The sequence below is a fragment of the Suncus etruscus genome, chromosome 15 (genome assembly GCF_024139225.1).
Source record: "Suncus etruscus isolate mSunEtr1 chromosome 15, mSunEtr1.pri.cur, whole genome shotgun sequence".
Classification (NCBI taxonomy): Eukaryota; Metazoa; Chordata; class Mammalia; order Eulipotyphla; family Soricidae; genus Suncus; species Suncus etruscus.
This window is the reverse complement of record NC_064862.1, coordinates 85,712,914-85,732,175: the sequence shown is the minus strand read 5'-3', so window position 1 is coordinate 85,732,175 and position 19,262 is coordinate 85,712,914. Positions and strand designations below refer to the sequence as shown.

General features: G+C 42.3%; 1 protein-coding gene across 3 annotated transcripts in view; it reads right to left on the bottom strand.

Annotated features, from left to right (window-relative positions):
• Nucleotides 1–17,748, bottom strand: part of LOC126031177 (CD209 antigen-like protein C) — a 228,640-nt gene extending 210,892 nt beyond the window's left edge. Inside the window, exons 1-7 of one of the 3 annotated variants that reach the window (XM_049789464.1) lie at nt 17,511–17,598; nt 17,305–17,391; nt 16,924–17,010; nt 16,223–16,312; nt 15,473–15,624; nt 14,989–15,101; nt 13,575–13,758 (exon numbers count right to left, since the gene is read on the bottom strand). In XM_049789464.1, coding sequence (XP_049645421.1) covers nt 13,617–13,758; nt 14,989–15,101; nt 15,473–15,624; nt 16,223–16,312; nt 16,924–17,010; nt 17,305–17,391; nt 17,511–17,559 — 720 coding nt within the window. In that variant the 5' untranslated portion in view covers nt 17,560–17,598 and the 3' untranslated portion in view covers nt 13,575–13,616. Of the gene's footprint in view, nt 1–13,524; nt 13,759–14,988; nt 15,102–15,472; nt 15,625–16,222; nt 16,313–16,923; nt 17,011–17,304; nt 17,392–17,510; nt 17,599–17,699 lie in introns of those variants that run through there. The other 2 variants (XM_049789465.1, XM_049789463.1) reach the window with 2 other exon arrangements.
• Nucleotides 17,749–19,262: the final 1,514 nt, after the last annotated feature.

The window sequence follows — 19,262 nt, the reverse complement described above, 5'->3', positions numbered from 1 at the left end:
GTGTATCCAGACCTTTTGTATATAAGTTGTTATATCAACATTCTACAGAAGGAACTCTCACCTTTGTTCACAGCCCAGTCTTGGGAGCATGAACTCTACTGGGTTCTCTGGAGTAATGAAATCTGAGTTCTTCCACTTCTCCAAGCACATCCCTGGGTTTCTTACTGGCTCTTGGTGAGAATTTCTGAAACAGCTTCTGAAACCTTGGAGGAAGCACTAACCCCTTCTTTCAGATTGGTATTTCTGCTCAGTAGAAAAAGTCATGAGGGCTAAAAGAAGATAGGACAATGGGAGGGAGCTGGCCTTGCACTCAGCTAATCTGGGCTCAATTTTTCAGCATCCCATAGGGTGCCCTTGGGGTTCCATTATAAGTAATTTCTAAGTGAAGGGCCAGGAGGTATCCCTGAGCACCTACAGGTGTGGCTCTAAAACACATTTTTAAAAGTCTTAAGGGAAGGAGGCCATGGTCAGTGGGACTGTCATTTCACCCAAATCCCAAATGGCTCTGTGTGTAAAGCTCAGGAGCCAAAGTGGGAGAGAATCTGAAAGAGGCATCCCCCTCTCCCAAGTTCTCTGGGAGAGTAGTGCCAGCAGCAGGAACAGAAAATGTGAGAAGCTCACTTCGTCTTCCAAGCTGGGACCGTTTACTTTGAGCTTCTCCACTTCCCTGTCAAGTTTTCGTGAATCCATGACTTCCGCCTTCTTCCTGCCAAAGAGTCAGTAGGTGGGCCGACCCTACAATCACAGGCAGGACAAGGTAAGGGCTGTTATAGGGAATCCTGCTGCACATCATTGGACAGAGATTTCTTTATTTTTTGTTGTTGTTGTTTTTTGTTTTTTTGTTTTTTGTTTTTTTTTGGGGGGGGCCACACCCAGCAGTGCTCAGAGGTTACTCCTGGCTGTCTGCTCAGAAATAGCTCCTGGCAGGCACGGGGGACCATATGGGACACCGGGATTCGAACCAAGATTTCTTTATTTTTTAATACTTTAACCTTTTATTTTATTTTTTTAATTCTTTTTTTGGTTTGTTTTTTGTTTTTCGGGCCACATCCATTAGATGCTCCAGGGTTACTCCTGACTAAGAGCTCAGAAATTGCCCCTGGCTTGGGGGAACCATATGGGACGCTGGGGGATCGAACCACGGTCGCGATCTTTTCTTGGCTAGCACTTGCAAAGCAGACACCTTACCTCAAGCGCCACCTCGCTGGCCCCTTTTATTTTATTTTATATGTAAATCTTTATTTAAGCACCATGATTACAAGCATGTTTGTAGTTGGGTTTCAGTCATAAACAGAATACCCCCTTCACCAGTGCAACATTCCCACCACCAATGCCCACCTCCTCCTCCCTCTGCCTGTATTATCGACAGGCATTCTACTTTTCTCATTCTTTAACATTGCCATGCTAGTTGTTATTTCCCTAACAGCATTCACCACTCATTGTGGTGAGCTTCAAATTGTGAGCCAGTCCTTCTGGCCCTTCCAGCCCTTAATTAACTCTATTGTCTCTGGGCCTTATTACAGTAATGTCTTTAATTTTTCTTAAAACCCATAGATCAGTGAGACTAATCTGTGTCTATCTCTCTCCCTCTGACTTATTTCACTTAGCATAATAGATTCCATGTACATCCATGTATAAAAAAAATTTCAGGACTTCATCTTCCTAATGGCTGCATAATATTCCATTGTACCAAAGTTTTTTTTTTTAGCCATTTATCTGTTGAAGGGCATGTTGGTTGTTTCCAGAGTCTGGCTATTGTAAATAGCACTGCAATGAATATAGGGGTGAGGAAGGGATCTTTGAATTGTATTTTTGTGTTCCTGGGTTATATTCCTAGGAGTGGAATAGCTGGATCATATGGGAGTTTAATTTCCAGGTTTTTTTTTGAGGATTCCCCATATTGTTTCCCATAAAGGCTGGACTAGATGGCATTCCCACCAGCAGTGAATCAAAGTTTCTTTCTCTCCACATCCTTGCCAGCACTGATTGTTTCTGTTCTTTGTGATGTGTGCCAATCTCTGTGGTGTGAGATAGTACATAATTTTAGTTTTGATTTGCATCTCCCTGATAATTAGTGATGCAGAACATTTTTTCATGTGTCTTTTGGCCCTTTGTATTTATTCTTTGAGAAAATGTCTGTTCATTTCTTCTCCCCATTTTTTGATGGGTTAGATTTTTTCTTAAGTTCTGTCAGCACTTTGTATATTTTTGATATTAGCCCCTTGTCTGATGGGTATTGAGTGAATAGTTTCTCCCATTCTGTGGGTGGCTTTTGTATCTTAGGCATTATTTTCTTTGATGTGCAGAAGCTTCTCAGCTTAATATAGTCCCATCTGTTTATCTCTGCTTCCACTTGTTTGGAGAATGCTGTTTCCTCCTTGAATATGCCTTTAGTCTCAATGTCATATAGTGTTTTACCTACGTGTTTTTCTATATACCTTATGGTTTCAGGGCTGATATCAAGGTCTTTAATCCATTTGGATTTAATATTTGTGCATGGTGTTAGATGGGGGACTCTTGCAAACCTTCCACACTTAAATAAGATTGAGGTAACATATCTAAACAGCCCCATCATTATTGAGGAAATTAAAATGGTGATCAAAAATCTTCCCAAAAACAAAAGCCCAAGCCCAGATGGATTCACTAATGCATTCTTTCAAACCTTTCTTTTTAAAAAAATTTTTTTTATTTAAACACCTTGATTACAAACATGATTGTGGTTGGGTTTCTGTCATGTAAAGAACATCCCCCATCACCAGTGCAACATTCCCATTACCAGTGTCCCAAATCTCCCTCCTCCCCACCCCACCCCTGCCTGTACTCTAGACAGGCTTTCTATTTCCCTCATACATTCTCATTGTTAGGATAGTTCTCAATGTAGTTATTTCTCCAACTAAACTCATCACTCTTTGTGGTGAGCTTCATAAGGTGAACTGGAACTTCCAGCCCTCCTCTCTTTTATCTCTGAAAATTATTGCAAAAGTGTCTTTTATTTTTCTTAAAACCCATAGATGAGTGAGACCATTCTGCATCTTTCTCTCTCTCTCTGACTTATTACACTCAGCATAATAGATTCCATGTACATCCATGTATAGGAATATTTCATAACTTCATTTCTCCTGATGGCTGCATAATATTCCATTGTGTGTATATGTACCACAGTTTCTTTAGCCATTCATCTGTTGAAGGGCATCTTGGTTGTTTCCAGAGTCTTAATATGGTAAATAGTGCTGCAAAGAATATAGGTGTAAGGAAAGGATTTTTGTATTGTATTTTTGTGTTCCTAGGGTATATTCCTAGGAGTGGTATAGCTGGGTCGTATGGGAGCTCGATTTCCAGTTTTTGGAGGAATCTCCATATCGCTTTCCATAAGGGTTGAACTAGACGGCATTCCCACCAGCAGTGGATAAGAGTTCCTTTCTCTCCACATCCCCGCCAACACTGTTTATTCTCATTCTTTGTGATGTGTGCCATTCTCTGTGGTGTGAGGTGGTACCTCATAGTTGTTTTGATTTGCATCTCCCTGATGATTAGTTATGTAGAGCATTTTTTCATGTGCCTCTTGGCCATTTGTATTTCTTCTTTATCAAATTATCTGTCCATTTCTTCTCCCCATTTTTTGATGGGATTAGATTTTTTTTCTTGTAAAGTTCTGTCAGTGCCTTGTACATTTTGAATATTAGCCCCTTATCTGATGGGTATTGGGTGAATAGTTTCTCCCACTCAGTGGGTGGCTCTTGTATTCTGGGCACTTTGTCCTTTGAGGTGTAGAAGCTTTTCAGCTTAATATATTCCCATCTGTTAATCTCTGCTTTCACTTGTTTGGAGAATGCCATTTTCTCCTTGAAGATGCCTTTACTCTCAATGTCATGGAGTGTTTTATCTATGTGTTGTTCTATATACCCATGGTCTCAGGTCTGATATCAAGGTCTTTAATCCATTTGAATTTTACCTTCATACATGATGTTAGCTGGGGGGTCTAAATTCAATTTTTTTCAAGTGGCTAGCCATTTGTGCCAACCCCACTTGTTGAAGAGGTTTTCTTTGCTCCATTTAGGATTTCTTGCTCCTTTACAAAAATTAGGTGATTGTATGTCTGGGGAACATTCTCTGAGTATTGAAGCCTATTTCACTGATTTGAGGTGCTGTCTTTATTCCAATGCCATGCTGTTTTTGATAACTATTGCTTTGTAATACAGTTTAAAGTTGGGGAAAGTAATGCCTCCCATATTCTTTTTCCCAATGATTGCTTTAGCTATTCGAGGGTGTTTATTGTTCCAAATAAATTTCAACAGTGGTTGATCCACTTCTTTGAAGAATGTCATGGGTATCTTTAGAGGGGTCGCATTAAATCTGTACAATGCTTTGGGGGATATTGCCTTTTTAATGATGTTAATCCTGCCAATCCATGAGCAGGGTATGTGTTTCCATTTCTGTGTGTCCTCTCTTTTTTTTTTTTTTTTTTGGTTTTTGTTTTTTGGGCCACACCCGGCGGTGCTCAGGGGTTACTCCTGGCCGTCTGCTCAGAAATAGCTCCTGGCAGGCATGGGGGACCATATGGGACACCGGGATTCAAACCAACCACCTTTGGTCCTGGATCGGCTGCTTGCAAGGCAAATGCCACTGTGCTATCTCTCCGGGCCCTGTGTGTCCTCTCTTATTTCTTGGAGCAGAGTTTTATAGGTTTTTTGTATAGGTCCTTCACATCTTTAGTCAAGTTGACTCCAAGATATTTGAGTTTGTGTGGTGCTAATATAAATGGGGTTGTTTTCTTAATGTCCATTTCTTTCCTATTATTATTTGTGTATTAAAAGGCCATTGATTTTTGTGTGTTAATTTTGTAGTCTGCCACATTGCTATATGAGTCTATTGTTTCTAGAAGCTTTTTGGTAGAATCTTAAGGGTTTTCTAACTAGAGTATCATGTCATCTGCAAACAGTGAGAGCTTGACTTCTTCCTTTCCTATCTGGATGCCCTTGATATGTTTTTCTTGCCTAATTGCTATAGCAAGTACTTCCAGTGCAATGTTGAATAGGAGTGGTGAGAGAGGACAGCCTTGTCGTGTGCCAGAATTAAGAGGAAAGGCTTTTAGTTTTTCTCCACTGAGGATAATATTTGCCATTGGCTTGTGGTAGATGGTGTTAACTATATTGAGAAAGGTTCCTTTCATTCCCATCTTGCTGAGAGTTTTTATCAAGAATGGGTGTTGGCCTCAAAGGAAATAGCGCCCAGGATACAAGAGCCACCCACTGAGTGGGAGAAACTATTCACCCAATACCCATCAGATAAGGGGCTAATATTCAAAATATACAAGGCACTGACAGAAATTTACAAGAAAAAAACATCTAATCCCATCAAAAAATGGGGAGAAGAAATGGACAGACACTTTGCCAAAGAAGAAATACAAATGGCCAAAAGACACATGAAAAAATGTTCCACATCACTAATCATCAGGGAGATGCAAATCAAAACAACTATGAGGTACCATCTCACACCACAGAGAATGGCACACATCACAAAGAATGAGAACAAACTGTGTTGGCGGGGATGTGGAGAGAAAGGAACTCTTATCCACTGCTGGTGGGAATGCCATCTAGTTCAACCCTTATGGAAAGCGATATGGAGATTCCTCCAAAAACTGGAAATCGAGCTCTCATATGACCCAGCTATACCACTCCTAGGAATATACCCTAGGAACACAAAAATACAATACAGAAACCCCTTCCTTACATCTATATTCATTGCAGCACTATTTACCATATTAAGACTCTGGAAATAACCAAGATGCCCTTCAACAGACGAATGGCCAAAGAAACTGTGGCACATATACACAATGAAATATTATGCAGCTGTCAGGATAGATGAAATCATGAAATTTTCTTATACATGGATGTACACGGAATCTATTATGCTGAGTAAAATAAGTCAGAGAGAGAGAAAAACGCAAAATGGTCTCACTCATCTATGGGTTTTAAGAAAAATGAAAGCCATTCTTGCAATAATAATTTTCAGACACAAAAGAGAAAAGAGCTGGAAGATATAGCTCACCTCATGAAGCTCACCACAAAGAGTGATGAGTTTAGTTAGAGAAATAACTACATTTTGAACTGTCCTAATAATGAGAATGTATGAGGGAAATGGAAATCCTGTCTAGAGTACAGGCAGGGGTCAGGTGGGGAGGAGGGAGATTTGGGACATTGGTGATGGGAACGTTGCACTGGTGATGAGTGGTATTGTTTACATGACTGAAACCCAAACACAATCATGTATGTAATCAAGGTGTTTAAATAAAATATATATAAAAAAGAATGGGTGTTGGACCTTATCAACTGCTTTCTCTGCGTCTATTGATATGATCATGTGATTTTTATTTTCCTTGTTGTTTATGTTGTGTATTATCTTGATAAATTTATGGGTGTGACCCAAAAACCAAAAAAAAAAAGATTTATGGATGTTAAACCATCCTTGCATTCCTGGGATGGTCGTGGTGGATGATCTTCTTAATGAGGCATTAAATCCTATTTGTTAGGATTTTAATGAGGCATTGAATCCTATTTGCCAGGATTTTGTTGAGGATCTTTGCATTTGTGTTAATCAGGAATATTGGTCTGTAATTTTCTTCTTTGGCAGCATCTCTGTCTGGTTTTGGTGTCAAGGTGATGTTGGCTTCATAAAAGCTTTGAATCTCTGCAATATTGGTAATGATCACCCCCTTTTCATTTCTTTTTTTTTTTTGGTTTTTGGGCCACACCCGGTAACGCTCAGGGGTTACTCCTGGCTATGTGCTCAGAAGTTGCTCCTGGCTTGGGGTACCATATGGGACACCGGGGGATTGAACCGCGGTCTGTCCAAGGCTAGCACAGGCAAGGCAGGCACCTTACATTTAGTGCCACCGCCTGGCCCCAGCCCCTTTTCATTTCTAATACAAGTTATCAAGTTTCTCTCTTTCTTTGTTAGTTTTGTCAATGGTCTGTCAATCTTGTTTATTTTTTTGAAGAACCAACTTCTGCTTTCGTTGATATTTTGGATTGTTTTTTGGTATTCCACTTCATTGATTTCTGCTCTCAGCTTTGTTATTTCCTTCTGTCTCCCTATTTTTGGTTCCTTTTGTTGAGCACTTTCTAATTCTATGAGCTGCGTCATTAAGCTATCTAGGTATGCCCCTTCTTCCTTCCTTATGTGTGCTTGCAACACTATAAATTTTTCTCTCAGTACCGCTTTTGCTGTGTCCCATAGGTTCTGATATTTTGTGTCTTTATTGTCATTTGTTTCCAGGAAAGTTTTGATTTCCTCTTTGATTTCATCTCAGATCCACTGGTTGCTCAGTATTAGGCTGTTTAATTTCTAGGTGTTAAAGTTTTTCTTCTGTGTCCCTTTGTAGTTCACATATAATTTCAGAGCCTTGTGGTCAGTGAAGGTAGCCTGCAAAATTTCTATGCTTTTGATATTATGGAGGTATGTTTTATGTGCCAGCATGTAATCTATCCTGGAGAATGACCCATGTATATTGCAAAAGAATGTGTATCCAGGTTTCTGGGGGTGGAGTATCCTATATGTATGTATGTATGTGTATATATATATATATATATATATATATATATATATATATATATATATATATATATATATATATATACTAGGCCTCTTTCTTCCATTTCTCTTTTCAGGTCTAGTATATTTTTATTGGGTTTCAGTCTGGTTGACCTATCAAAGCCGTGTTCTGGTCTCCCACAGTTATTGTGTTGTTATTGATATCCTTTTTCAGATTTGTCAACAATTGTATTAAATCTTTTGCTGGCTCCTCATTTGATGCATATATGTTTAGGAGAGTGATTTCTTCCTGCTGAACATATCCCTTGATTAATACAAAATGTCCATCTTTGTCCCTTACAAATTTTCTGAGTATAAAGTTTGCATCACCTGATATTAGTATGGCCACTCCAGCTTTTTTATGGGTGTTATTTGCTTGGATGATTTTCCTCCAGCCTTTTATTTTGAGTCTATGTTTGTTCTGACTATTCAGGTGTGTTTCTTGTAGGCAGCAGAAAGTTGGATTGAGTTTTTTGATTCATTTAGCCACTCTGTGTCTCTTAACTGATGCATTTAGTCCATTGACATTGAAAGAATTGTCATGGGATTAAGTGCCATCTTTGTGTAGAAGTTTGGTGTGTTGTTGGTCTGTTTTGTCCTTTTTTTTTTTTTTTTTTTTGGTTTTTGGGCCACACCCGGCGGTGCTCAGCGGTTACTCCTGGCTGTCTGCTCAGAAATAGCTCCTGGCAGGCACGGGGGACCATATGGGACACCGGGATTCAAACCAACCACCTTTGATCCTGGATCGGCTGCTTGGAAGGCAAACACCGCTGTGCTATCTCTCCGGGCCCGGTCTGTCTTGTCTTAAAGTAGATCTTTCAGTTTTTCTTTTAAAGCTGGTTTTGAGTCTGTAAAGTTTCTGAGCTATTGTTTACCTTTGAAGCTATGTATACTTCCTTCAAACCTGAAAGTGAATTTGGCTGGCTGGATGCAGTATTCTAGGCGAATCATTTAGTTCATTGAGTTTTGTCACTATGTCCCACCACTGCCTTCTGGCCTTGAGTGTTTCTTGTGACAGGTCTGCTGTAAATCTCAAGGATGCTCCCTTGAATGTAATTTCCCTTTTTGACCTTGCTGCTTTCAGTATTCTATCTCTATCTTTTGGATTCGTCATTGTGACTAGGATGTGTCTTGGGGTATTTTTCCTGGGGTCTCTTTTAGTTAGTACTCTTCAGGCATGGAGGATTTGGTCACATGTATTCTTTAGCTCTGGTAGTTTCTCTTTAATGATGTTCTTGACCATTGATTCTTCCTGGAGATTTTCTTCCTGGGTCTCTGGGACTCTAATGATTCTTAAGTTGTTTCTGTTGAGCTTATCAAAGACTTCTATTTTCATCTGTTCACATTCTTTGAGAATTTTTCCACTGTCTGATCATTTACTTTAAGGCTCTTTTCCAATCTCTTCTGCTGTATAGAGTTGTTATGCATTGCATCTTCCAGCTCACTAATTCTATCTTCAGCTGCTGTTACCCTGTTGGAGAGCTTATCAATTGAGTCCTTCAATGTGTCCACTCAGCTTTTCAGACCTTTTATTTGACCTGATATTTCAGTTTGGAGTTTTCTGATTTTTATCTTCATATTCTCTTGATTTTTATTAGTGTTCTGTTCTATACTTTCTTTGAGTTCTGTGAAATTCCTCCATATTTCTTCTTTAAACTCAATATCTGAGAAACTACGTGGTTGGCTGTTTTCAGGTCATCAGAGTTGCCATCTTCATTCTCTTTGCTTGGTGCTGGCCTGCATTGTTTCCCCATTGTCACACTTGTATTGTGGGTTTTTCTACGTGTTGTGGTGGTATTCATTGGCAAGTCCGCTAGTAGGAATGCTGAAGAAATTCAATCTCGGGCCGCTGGGAACAGCAAGGCCCAATATGACTGCTGCGCACTTCTGATACCCAGCAGAAGTCAGCAGGAATCAGTCTGTGGACTGTTCGACTCACCTCTGAAGCAGGCAAGTCCGCTGGTAGGAATGCTGAAGAAGTCCAATCTCAGGCCGCTGGGAACAAGATGACTGCCATGCGCTTCTGCCACCCAGAAGAAATCAGCCAGAATCAGTCTCTCAAACCTTTCAAGAGAAACTTCTACCAATCCTTCAAGGCTCTTTCATAAAATTGAAGAAACAGGACCACTTTCAAATAGTTTCTATGAAGCTAACATCACCTTGATACAAAACCAGACAGAGATGCTGCCAAAAAAACCCTACAGACCAATATCCCTGATGAGCACAGATGCAAAGATCCTCAACAAAATTCTGGCAAATAGAATTCAATGCATCATCAAGAAGGTCATCCACCACAACCAAGTAGGTTTTATCCCAGGAATGCAAGGATGTTTTTCTTTTTGCAAGGATGGTTTAACATCATAAATCAATCAACATAATACACCATATCAACAAAAAATAAAAGAAAAACCATATGATCATGTCAATAGTTGCAGAGAAAGCATTTGATAAGGTCCAACACCCATTCTTAATTTTAAAAAAAAACCTCATCAAGTTGGGAATTAAAGAAACGTTTTGCAATTTATTCAAGGCCATCTACCACAAGCCAATGGCAAATATTATGAACAGATATTTCTTTTTTGGATTGGGGTCACACTCAGCAGTGCTCAGCACTTACTCAGACATCACTCCTTGCAGAGCTGAGAAAATTTTATGGGCTACTAGGGATCTGTTGTATAAATATAAAATATAAGTCCTCAGGCCAGAGAGATAGCATGGAGGTAAGGCGTTTGCCTTGCATGCTGAAGGACTGTGGTTCAAATCCCTGCACCCCATATGGTCCTCCGAGCCTGCCAGGAGCAATTTCTGAGCATAGATTTAGGAATAACCCCTGAGCGCTGCCGGGTGTGACCCAAAAGACAAAAAATAAATAAATAAATAAAAATAGAGTTGGGATAAGGTCTTTCTCAGTGTGGCATGACGCCTGTAGCCCATTCAGCCAATGTCTAAAGATGCAGTATAATGATGAAGAAATAATTTCAGGGGTCAGAGAGATAGCATATGCCTTGCATGTGGCTGACCTTGAAGGGACCCAGTTCAATTTCCAGCATCCTATATGGTCCCCAGCCTGCCAGGGAAAATTTCTAAATGCAGAGCCAGGAGTAACCTCTGAGCACCACTGGGTATGGCCCAGAAACTAATAAGTAAATAAATAAATAAATAAAAGTTTTTTTAAAAAAAAAAGAAATAATTTCACAGGTTGAAGGTTCAAGAGTCAGCCAGTTTTATTTCACAACTCTAACTGTCATTTGCATTTCCCCACATGGCTTCTATGCTAAGCCTTTTGAAACAGACTCTCTCTGCTGCCCTCCATGATTCCTTGCTGCCTTTCTTCTGCTCTCTCTTCTCCCCTTCCCCAGCCAGCCCCTTTTATTCTTCTATTCCAAACCTCAGCCCCTCTCAGGCGTCGGTGGGTCTGACCATCCAGGTAATATTAACATATGGAATTGGGAGGTAATAGGGATCTATCAGTGTCAAGGCAAGCATTTTGTTTTCTTTCTTTCTCTTTTCTTCTATCCTTCCCTTCTCTTTCTTTCTTTTTCTTTCCTCCTTTCTTTCTTTCTCTTTCTTTCCTACTTTCTTTCTTTCCTCCTTTCTTTCTTTCTTCCTTTCTTTCTTTCTTCCTTCTTTCCTTCTTTTCTTCCTTCCTTCCTTCCTTCCTTTCTTTCTTTCTTTCTTTCTCTCTCTTTCTTTCTTTCTTTCTCTCTCTTTCTTTTTCTTTCTCTTTCTTTCTTTCTTTCTTTCTTTCTTTCTTTCTTTCTTTCTTTCTTTCTTTCTTTCTTTCTTTCTTTTCTTTCTTTCTTTCTTTCTTTCTTCTTTCTTTCTTTCTTTCTTTCTTTCTTTCTTTCTTTCTTTCTTTCTTTCTTTCTTTCTTTCTTTCTTTCTTTCTTTCTTTCTTTCTTTCTTTCTTTCTTTCTTTCTTTCTTTCTTTCTTTCTTTCTTTCTTTCCTTGCTTCCTTCACACACCTGGGAACTCTCAAGGTTACTCCTGGCTCTGTGCTCATAAATTACTCCTGGCAGACTCCAGGACCATATGAGATTCTAGAGATTGAATTTAGGTCGGTTGCATGCAAGGCAAATGTCTTACCCACTGTGCTATCACTCCAGACCCTTTTTTTTTCTTTATTTTTGTTGTTTTCTTGCTTGGGGCCATACCAGGCAATGCACAAGGGTTTCTCCTGGCTCTATACTTTTGACTGAAACCATATCGATTGTGGGCAAAGAGAGCCCCCTCCCCTCTTTTCTTTTTTTTTTTTTTTTTTTTTTTGGTTTTTGGGCCACACCCATTTGACACTCAGGGGTTCCTCCTGGCTATGCGCTCAGAAATCACCCCTAGCTTGGGGGGACCATATGGGACACCGGGGGATCGAACCGCGGTCCGTCCTATGCTAGCGCTTGCAAGGCAGACACCTTACCTCTAGTGCCACCTCGCCAGCCCCCCTCTTTACTATTGCTCCAACCAACAAGCATTTGGATGAAAACAAACTTTTGAACTCTAACAAATAAAGAGGATCTAGTGACAATTCCTTCAACCTTGTTTCTCCTAATCCTCTTGAGTGATTCCTGTTGGCCTCACATAATTCATGAAGAAAAACACCAAACCCTACAGACGAACATGAAACACAGAAAGGTGAGAAAAGGTTGATAAATAGCATAAAAAGATCCAAATATATCATGTTGCCATCCCTGAGTGTCAATAAAACCAAATAGAGCCAGCTGGTTTATAAAAGTGTGATGGTGGGTTGAGGCACACTAAGGTACAGTCAGAGCCTTCTTTTTCTATTATTATTATTATTATTAGCCACACTAAATTGCTCAGGTTTTACACCCAGCTCTGTACTTAGGGATCACTCTGGTTGCTGTCCAGTGGACCCTATGCAGTACTGAGGATTGAACCACAGAGAGCTGTGTGCAATGAGAGAACCTTAAACCTTGTTCTATCTCTCCACCTCTCCACTAAAAACCATACAATTATGTACTAAGACCTTCACATTCTGAAGGGATGGCAGGCTGATTAGTACAAACATCCTGGGCAATGTAGGCTGAGCACTGTTTGCGGACCTGTCCATCAATCAAACCTGCACGGTGTGAAACATCATTTGTCTGACTGAAAAGACCTCTGTGACCCCCACCCAAATATGAAACTCTGAATCCAGTTAATGCCAGCACTGATGTAACTCAACTAGACTTCCATTTTTGGGTCAATAATAAAGAAAGTAGATTGGATGGATGGGTAGGTGGGTGGACAAACAGACGAAAGGATGGACAGATGAATAGATGGATGGATGGGTGGGTGATGGATGGATGGATAGACGGATGGATGGACAGACAGATGGAAAGATGAATCAGAGAGTGGGTGAAGGTATGGATGGACTGATGGTAGATGGAAGATGACTTGTTGGATAGATGGAAAGGTAGATGGGTGGATGGATAAATGGTGATGATAGATAGGTGTATAAATGGGTTTGTGAGTGGATAAATTGAAGGATTATTTGTTGGGTGGATGGTTGGATGAATGAATGACTGGATAGATAGATGGATGTATGGATAGATGGTTTGTGAGTGAATAGATGGGTGATTAAATAAATGGGCATATAGACAGTTGAATGGATGTGTGGACAGTTGAATAAAGACTTATATGTCCACAGGGGTATTTGGCATATACTTTACACACCAACTGAAAAACGTATGTAGGAAATAAAATCCCTATCTGTGGAAAATAAAATCACCAAAAGAAATCACTGTCTTTGCAAACAAGAAATGTTTTCCCCAACAACTACTGATGCAACAGTTAAAGCAGACACAACAATCAGTGACAACAATGTCCAGTGTGTGACTTTATTCAGGCGATACCACAGAGGCTGATGGATCAACCAACTGGAGAGAGGTGGACTGGAGCCTACAGAGGGATGGACTATGGGTAAGGGTCAGGAGCTCTCGGGTCTCCAAGGTTCTGGAGGAGGAAGCTTCACGGGATGGAGCACGTTCCAGAGACCATGGCAGCCTCTGAGTGGGGACAGCAGTCATCACAATGCAGGGCAGGGCACCGCTGTCTTCTCACAGATCCAAACCTTTTCTTGATTACATTTGTCATCATTCCAACCATCGTTGTACAATTCCACGCAGTCCTCATCCTCATCGTTGTTGGGTTCTCCTTGTTTCCAGTAGCTGTAAATGAGCTGCATACAGACTCAACTCCACCCCAACCCTCAGCGCATCTCCTACCACTGCCTGAAGAGCTTGTCCCTGGCTTTTGGTAGTCAAGTTCTAAGTACAAGGTGCAGGGAGGAGAGAAATTCTGAGGCATGATTTTAATTTCTTTTTTTTTTAGGGGAATGTATCATTTAAATATAACATTTAATATGTGTGTGAGAGAGACAGTCTGGAGCACAGAGGGCCAAAATGCTACATTTAATGAGAGGGGGTGCTTGGAGCAGAAGATACATGTAATAAGATACCACTCTGCTCTGGACCCACAAGCCAGCAGGCTCTCCCCCAGGCTCCTCTCAGACTCCCTTCTCCACCCAACAGGCTCTCACTATAAATACCCCAGTCTCAGCTGCCCTCCATTGGCAGTTACAGGTGGCAGTTCATAAGTGACATAATCACCCCTTAAAGATACAGGAACAAACTAATGGCTGGATTCCTGCAGGTGAGGGGCCATATTTACCCTTGCTTAGGGCTGACTCCAAGCTCTGTGCTCAGGTGTGACATCTGATGAAGTTCAAAGTACCAGAAGTGGAATCAGGGACAAAGCCCAGGTTGGCCACGTGCAACGCAAGTACCCTGTCCACTGTTATATGGATTCAGCCCCAAAAGAAGGAATGTAATTTTTATTTATATAGGGGCCATAGCAATAGTACAGCTGGGAGGCCATGTGCACATGGCTGAGCTGGGTTTGATCTCCATCATCCCATAGACTTCCCTGAGGCCTGCCATGAGTTATCCCTGTGCACAGACGGGGAGTAAGCCTTGAGCACCTCTGAGTGTAGCCCCAAATCAAAGAAAGAAACAAATAAGATTTAGATGACATTGGAGATGGGGCTGGAGAGATAGTATAGTGAAGAGGGAAAGAGTTTGCCTTGAATGCAAACAACCTTGATTCCATCCCTGGCATCCCTGAGCACCACCAGGTATAATTCCTGGGTGCAGAGCCAGGAGTCAGTCATGAGTATTGACCCAAATAAAACAAACAAATGAACAAAAATCTCCAGATAACATCAGAGCCAAGTGCAGATTCCTGAATATAGAACATCAGTTTCTTCCATCTGCCATCTGCTACAACCAATGACCCCTTGCCTTGGCACCCTGTGTCACACTCTCAGTCTCCAAAACAAGCAGCCTCTGATAGGGGATCGGGATGTCTTTCCACTGTTGCCCCTCCCAGGCCATTGTTACCTGAGTTCAATGGGGGTGTTGTCTACCCACCGCCAGGACCCCTCATTTTGATGATCACTAAGGCCAATCCAGGTTCTCTTCTTGTGCCGGGCTTCCCAAGACTGGAGGAATTTCTGGGGGCCGGGAAGATGGGTCATAGGAAGGAGGATCCCAAACAACCACCTGTGCTTCCCCAGACATTGCACCCAGGGAAAGTCCTCCTATAGTTCAGCTCCCAGCTCAAATCCAGGACATGAGGGCACCTGAGCACATCGCTGAATATGTGTGACTCCTTCCCACTGGGGGGCCTAAACGCCCCCTCTGCACACACAAGAACTCCCCTCCTATGTTATCTTTTGTGTGCTCAGTACTTCCTTCTCCTGCTCCAGGAAGCTCTCCCTGACTGCCTTGCTCCATTGTCCAGGCTCCATATACTACCCCACTGGGTCTCCCCCACTTCCCAGAAGGGTTCAAGAGGATGTTGAGAGCCTTCATGATACACCACCTCCTCTGCCTCGCTGTTGATGACCACCAGTTGGGCATTCAGAAGCTCACAGGCAGACATGGAAGATTTCCAATTGTTCAGGGACTTGGAGAACCAGTAGCAACTGCCTAAGAAGAACTCCCAGTCCCAGGGGCAGGGTCGGCAGAGCCTCTCTGCGGAGGAGAAAGGGAAGATCAGATTTGGGGTCCCAGTGTGCTGTAGCAGATCAGTGTGTAGGACCTTCTTGGATTGGCTCCAACCCACCCCACCCCTGCACTGCCCTTCTCAAACCTGTAGTCAGAAAGGGGCCAAGTTGGAGTAATAGCACAGCAGCAGGGAAAGTATTTCCCTAGCATGTAACAGACCCAGGTTTGAGCCCCAGCACCCCATAGAGTCCCCTGAACCCACCAGGAGTGACTCCTCAGCATAGAGTCAGGAGTCAGCTCTAAACACGGCTGGGTGTAACACCAAGATAATAATAATAATAATTAATAATAATAATAATAATAATAATAAAAGATGGCAGGGCCCAGAGAGATAGCACAGCGGCGTTTGCCTTGCAAGCAGCCGATCCAGGACCAAAGGTGGTTGGTTCGAATCCCGGTGTCCCATATGGTCCCCCATGCCTGCCAGTAGCTATTTCTGAGCAGACAGCCAGGAGTAACCCCTGAGCAATGCTGGGTGTGGCCCAAAAACCAAAAAAAAAAAAAGATGGCAACAACCCTGCAACCCCTGTGGACCCTCCTGACCTTGACCCTGACCTTGACTTACCCAAGGTGACATTCATCCAGGCCAGATACTGCCTGAGCACATCCAGCTCAGGATGAGCTATTGCCTGGATCTGCTTCTGAGGAGCCTCAACTGCAGAAAAGATGCAATGAGTAGGCACCAACTGTATGCAGAGAGAGCCTGGGTGAATATTCTTTTTTATTTTGGGCTCACACCCGGCAGCACTCAGGGGTTACTCCTGGTTCTACGCTCAGAAATTGCTCCTGGCAGGCTCAGGGGACCATGTGGGATGCCGGGATTTGAACCACCATCCTTCTGCATGCAAGACAAATGCCTTACCTCCATGCTATCTCTCCGGCCCTCTGGGAGAATATTCTGGTGAATCTCACAGAGACATCGAAGCCCATTTTTCAGACAAGAAGAATGAGGCTCACAGAGAAGTTCACCTGGGCCAGAGAGATAGTATGGAGGTAAGGCATTTGCCTTGCATGCAGAAGGTCAGTGGTTCGAATCCCGGCATCCCATCCCCAAGCCTGCCAGGAGCGATTTCTGAGCATAGAGCCAGGAGTAACCCCTGAGTGTGCCGGGTGTGAGCCCAAAAACAAACCAAACAAACAAACAAACAAACAACCTTTAAGACAGAGAAGTTTGCCTCAGTGACTTTACTCGGGATCCTGCCACCCATTGTGCCCTCCTTCCTCCACACTGAGCAGAGTATATCCCACAATTCCACTGACGCGCACCTTTTTCCATGCCTGATGTCTCGTTCAAGATACATTTCTGCTGAAGCTCTTCAGTCTGGTTTTGCACAGACTGGTGAACCGTGGAGACTACAACAGAGCAGAGAAGTCCCTTTTGGTGCCCCCCAAACAGTGCATGACTCTGCTTCACCTGCAGGGGTATCCAGAGTTTTAGCTCTGTGCATAGCTGTACCCACCAAGAGAGAAACAGACTTCGAGAGGGAGTAAGGGGGTACCACATCACACAGCAGGGGAACATGGAGCATAAGCCCTTCTGATTTGGGGAAGATGGAAATCAAAGAGTATCACTGGGAGAGAGAGAGAAAAAAAAAAAAAAACACCCAAAGGTTTTCATTCTGCCAAACCTCAGTCCCTAGAACTCACCTTTAATCAAGACAATGACCAGGAGCAGGAAGAAAGTCAGAGAGACTAAAAGCTGCAGGAGACCAAAGCTGACCTTGGGTAAGCGCCCTGTAGAGAGAGCAGAAGCAGGAGTAGAGCTGAGGTTCGTGCCCAGCGCTACTCCTATGCCCACACCAGCCACCTGCCAGCCACCCCTTACCCCAGGTGTCAACCCATCCAGTACCTACCTGACCACCTGCTCAGAGTCTGAAACCGTCCAGTGTCGTCCTGAACCATGTCTAGATTCACAAATGTCCGCTTTTCTGAAGGCAACACACTCCCTGAGTTCGTCCCTGGTTGGCCCCCTATTTTGCACACTACAAGTCCTCCCAGCATGATCCAATCCTACAACCATCTCCCCAATCCCCCAGACTCACCTCTTCCTCCTCCTGCTGCTTTAGGGTTAAACATCTTATCCATTCTCCCTGCTCCTTCCTCCTTTCTCTCCTCCCCTCTCTGCACTCTGGTTTTTATAGTCCAGGGGTCACCTCGACCACTCCTTGATTTTTTTTGCACACACACACCCGTGCTCAGAAAGAAGAACAAGGAGGAGGATGGGACCCACACTTCCCCCCACCCCAGGAAAAAGCAGAAGGGGAGAGACGAAATTCCTGACATAGTTCAGAGAGGGGATATTTGGGGGCCTTCTTTCTTTATCTTTCTTCTTTCTTTCTTACTTCCTTTCCTTTTCTTCCTTCTTTTTTTCCCTCCGTTTCTTCCATCCTTTCTTCCTTTCTTTTCTTCCTTTTCTTTCCTTTCTTATTTTTTCTTTTCTTCTTTCTTCTTTATCTTTTTTCTTTTTTCTTCTTTCTTTTCTTTCTTCCTTCCTTCCTTTCTTTCTTTTCTTTTTTCTTTCTTTCCTCTTTTCTTTCTTTTCTTCCTTCTTTCCTTCCTTCCTTTCTTCCTTTCTTTCTTCCTTCCTTTTTTTTTTTTTTTTGTGGTTTTTGGGTCACACCCGGCAGTGCTCAGGAATTATTCCTGGCTCCATGCTCAGAAATTGCTCCTGGCAGGCACGGGGGACCATATGGGACGCCGGGATTCGAACCAATGACCTTCTGCATGAAAGGCAAACGCCTTACCTCCATGCTATCTCTCTGGCCCCTCTTTCTTTCTTTCTTTCTTTCTTTCTTTCTTTCTTTCTTTCTTTCTTTCTTTCTTTCTTTCTTTCTTTCTTTCTTTCTTTCTTTCTTTCTTTCTTTCTTTCTTTCTCTCTCTTTCTTTCCTTCCTTCCTTTCTCTTTCTTTCTTTCTTTCTTTCTTCCTTCCTTCCTTCCTTCCTTCTTTCTTTCCTTCATTCCTTCCTTCATTCTCTCTTTCTTTCTTTTCTTCATTCCTTCCTTCATTCTCTCTCTCTTTTTTTTTTTTTTTTTTTTGGTTTTTGGGCCACACCCGTTTGACTCTCAGGGGTTATTCCTGGCTATGCACTCAGAAATCACCCCTGGCTTGGGGGGACCATATGGGACACCTGGGGATCGAACCGCTGTCCATCCTACGCTAGCGCTTGCAAGGCAGATACCTTACCTCTAGCGCCACCTTCCCGGCCCCTCTTTCTTTTTCTTTCTTTCTTTCTTTCTTTCTTTCTTTCTTTCTTTCTTTCTTTCTTTCTTTCTTTCTTTCTTTCTTTCTTTCTTTCTTTCTTTCTTTCTTTCTTTCTTTCTTTCTTTCTTTCTTTCTTTCTTTCTTTCTTTCTTTCTTTCCTTTCTTTCTTCTGAGACAGAGATCAATCAATTGACTGTCAACATACAACACATAAACCATTGGTAGTGGGAGCTGTAACTAAGTCTGTGGCTCTCAGAGTCCCAGTTTAACCAACAAGTTAAGCCTTTTTATTCTTTTCCACCTGAAATTACTAAGTTTAAAATTACTAAGTTAGGGCCCGAAGAGATAGCACAGTGGCATTTGCCTTGCAAGCAGCCAATCCAGGACCAAAGGTGGTTGGTT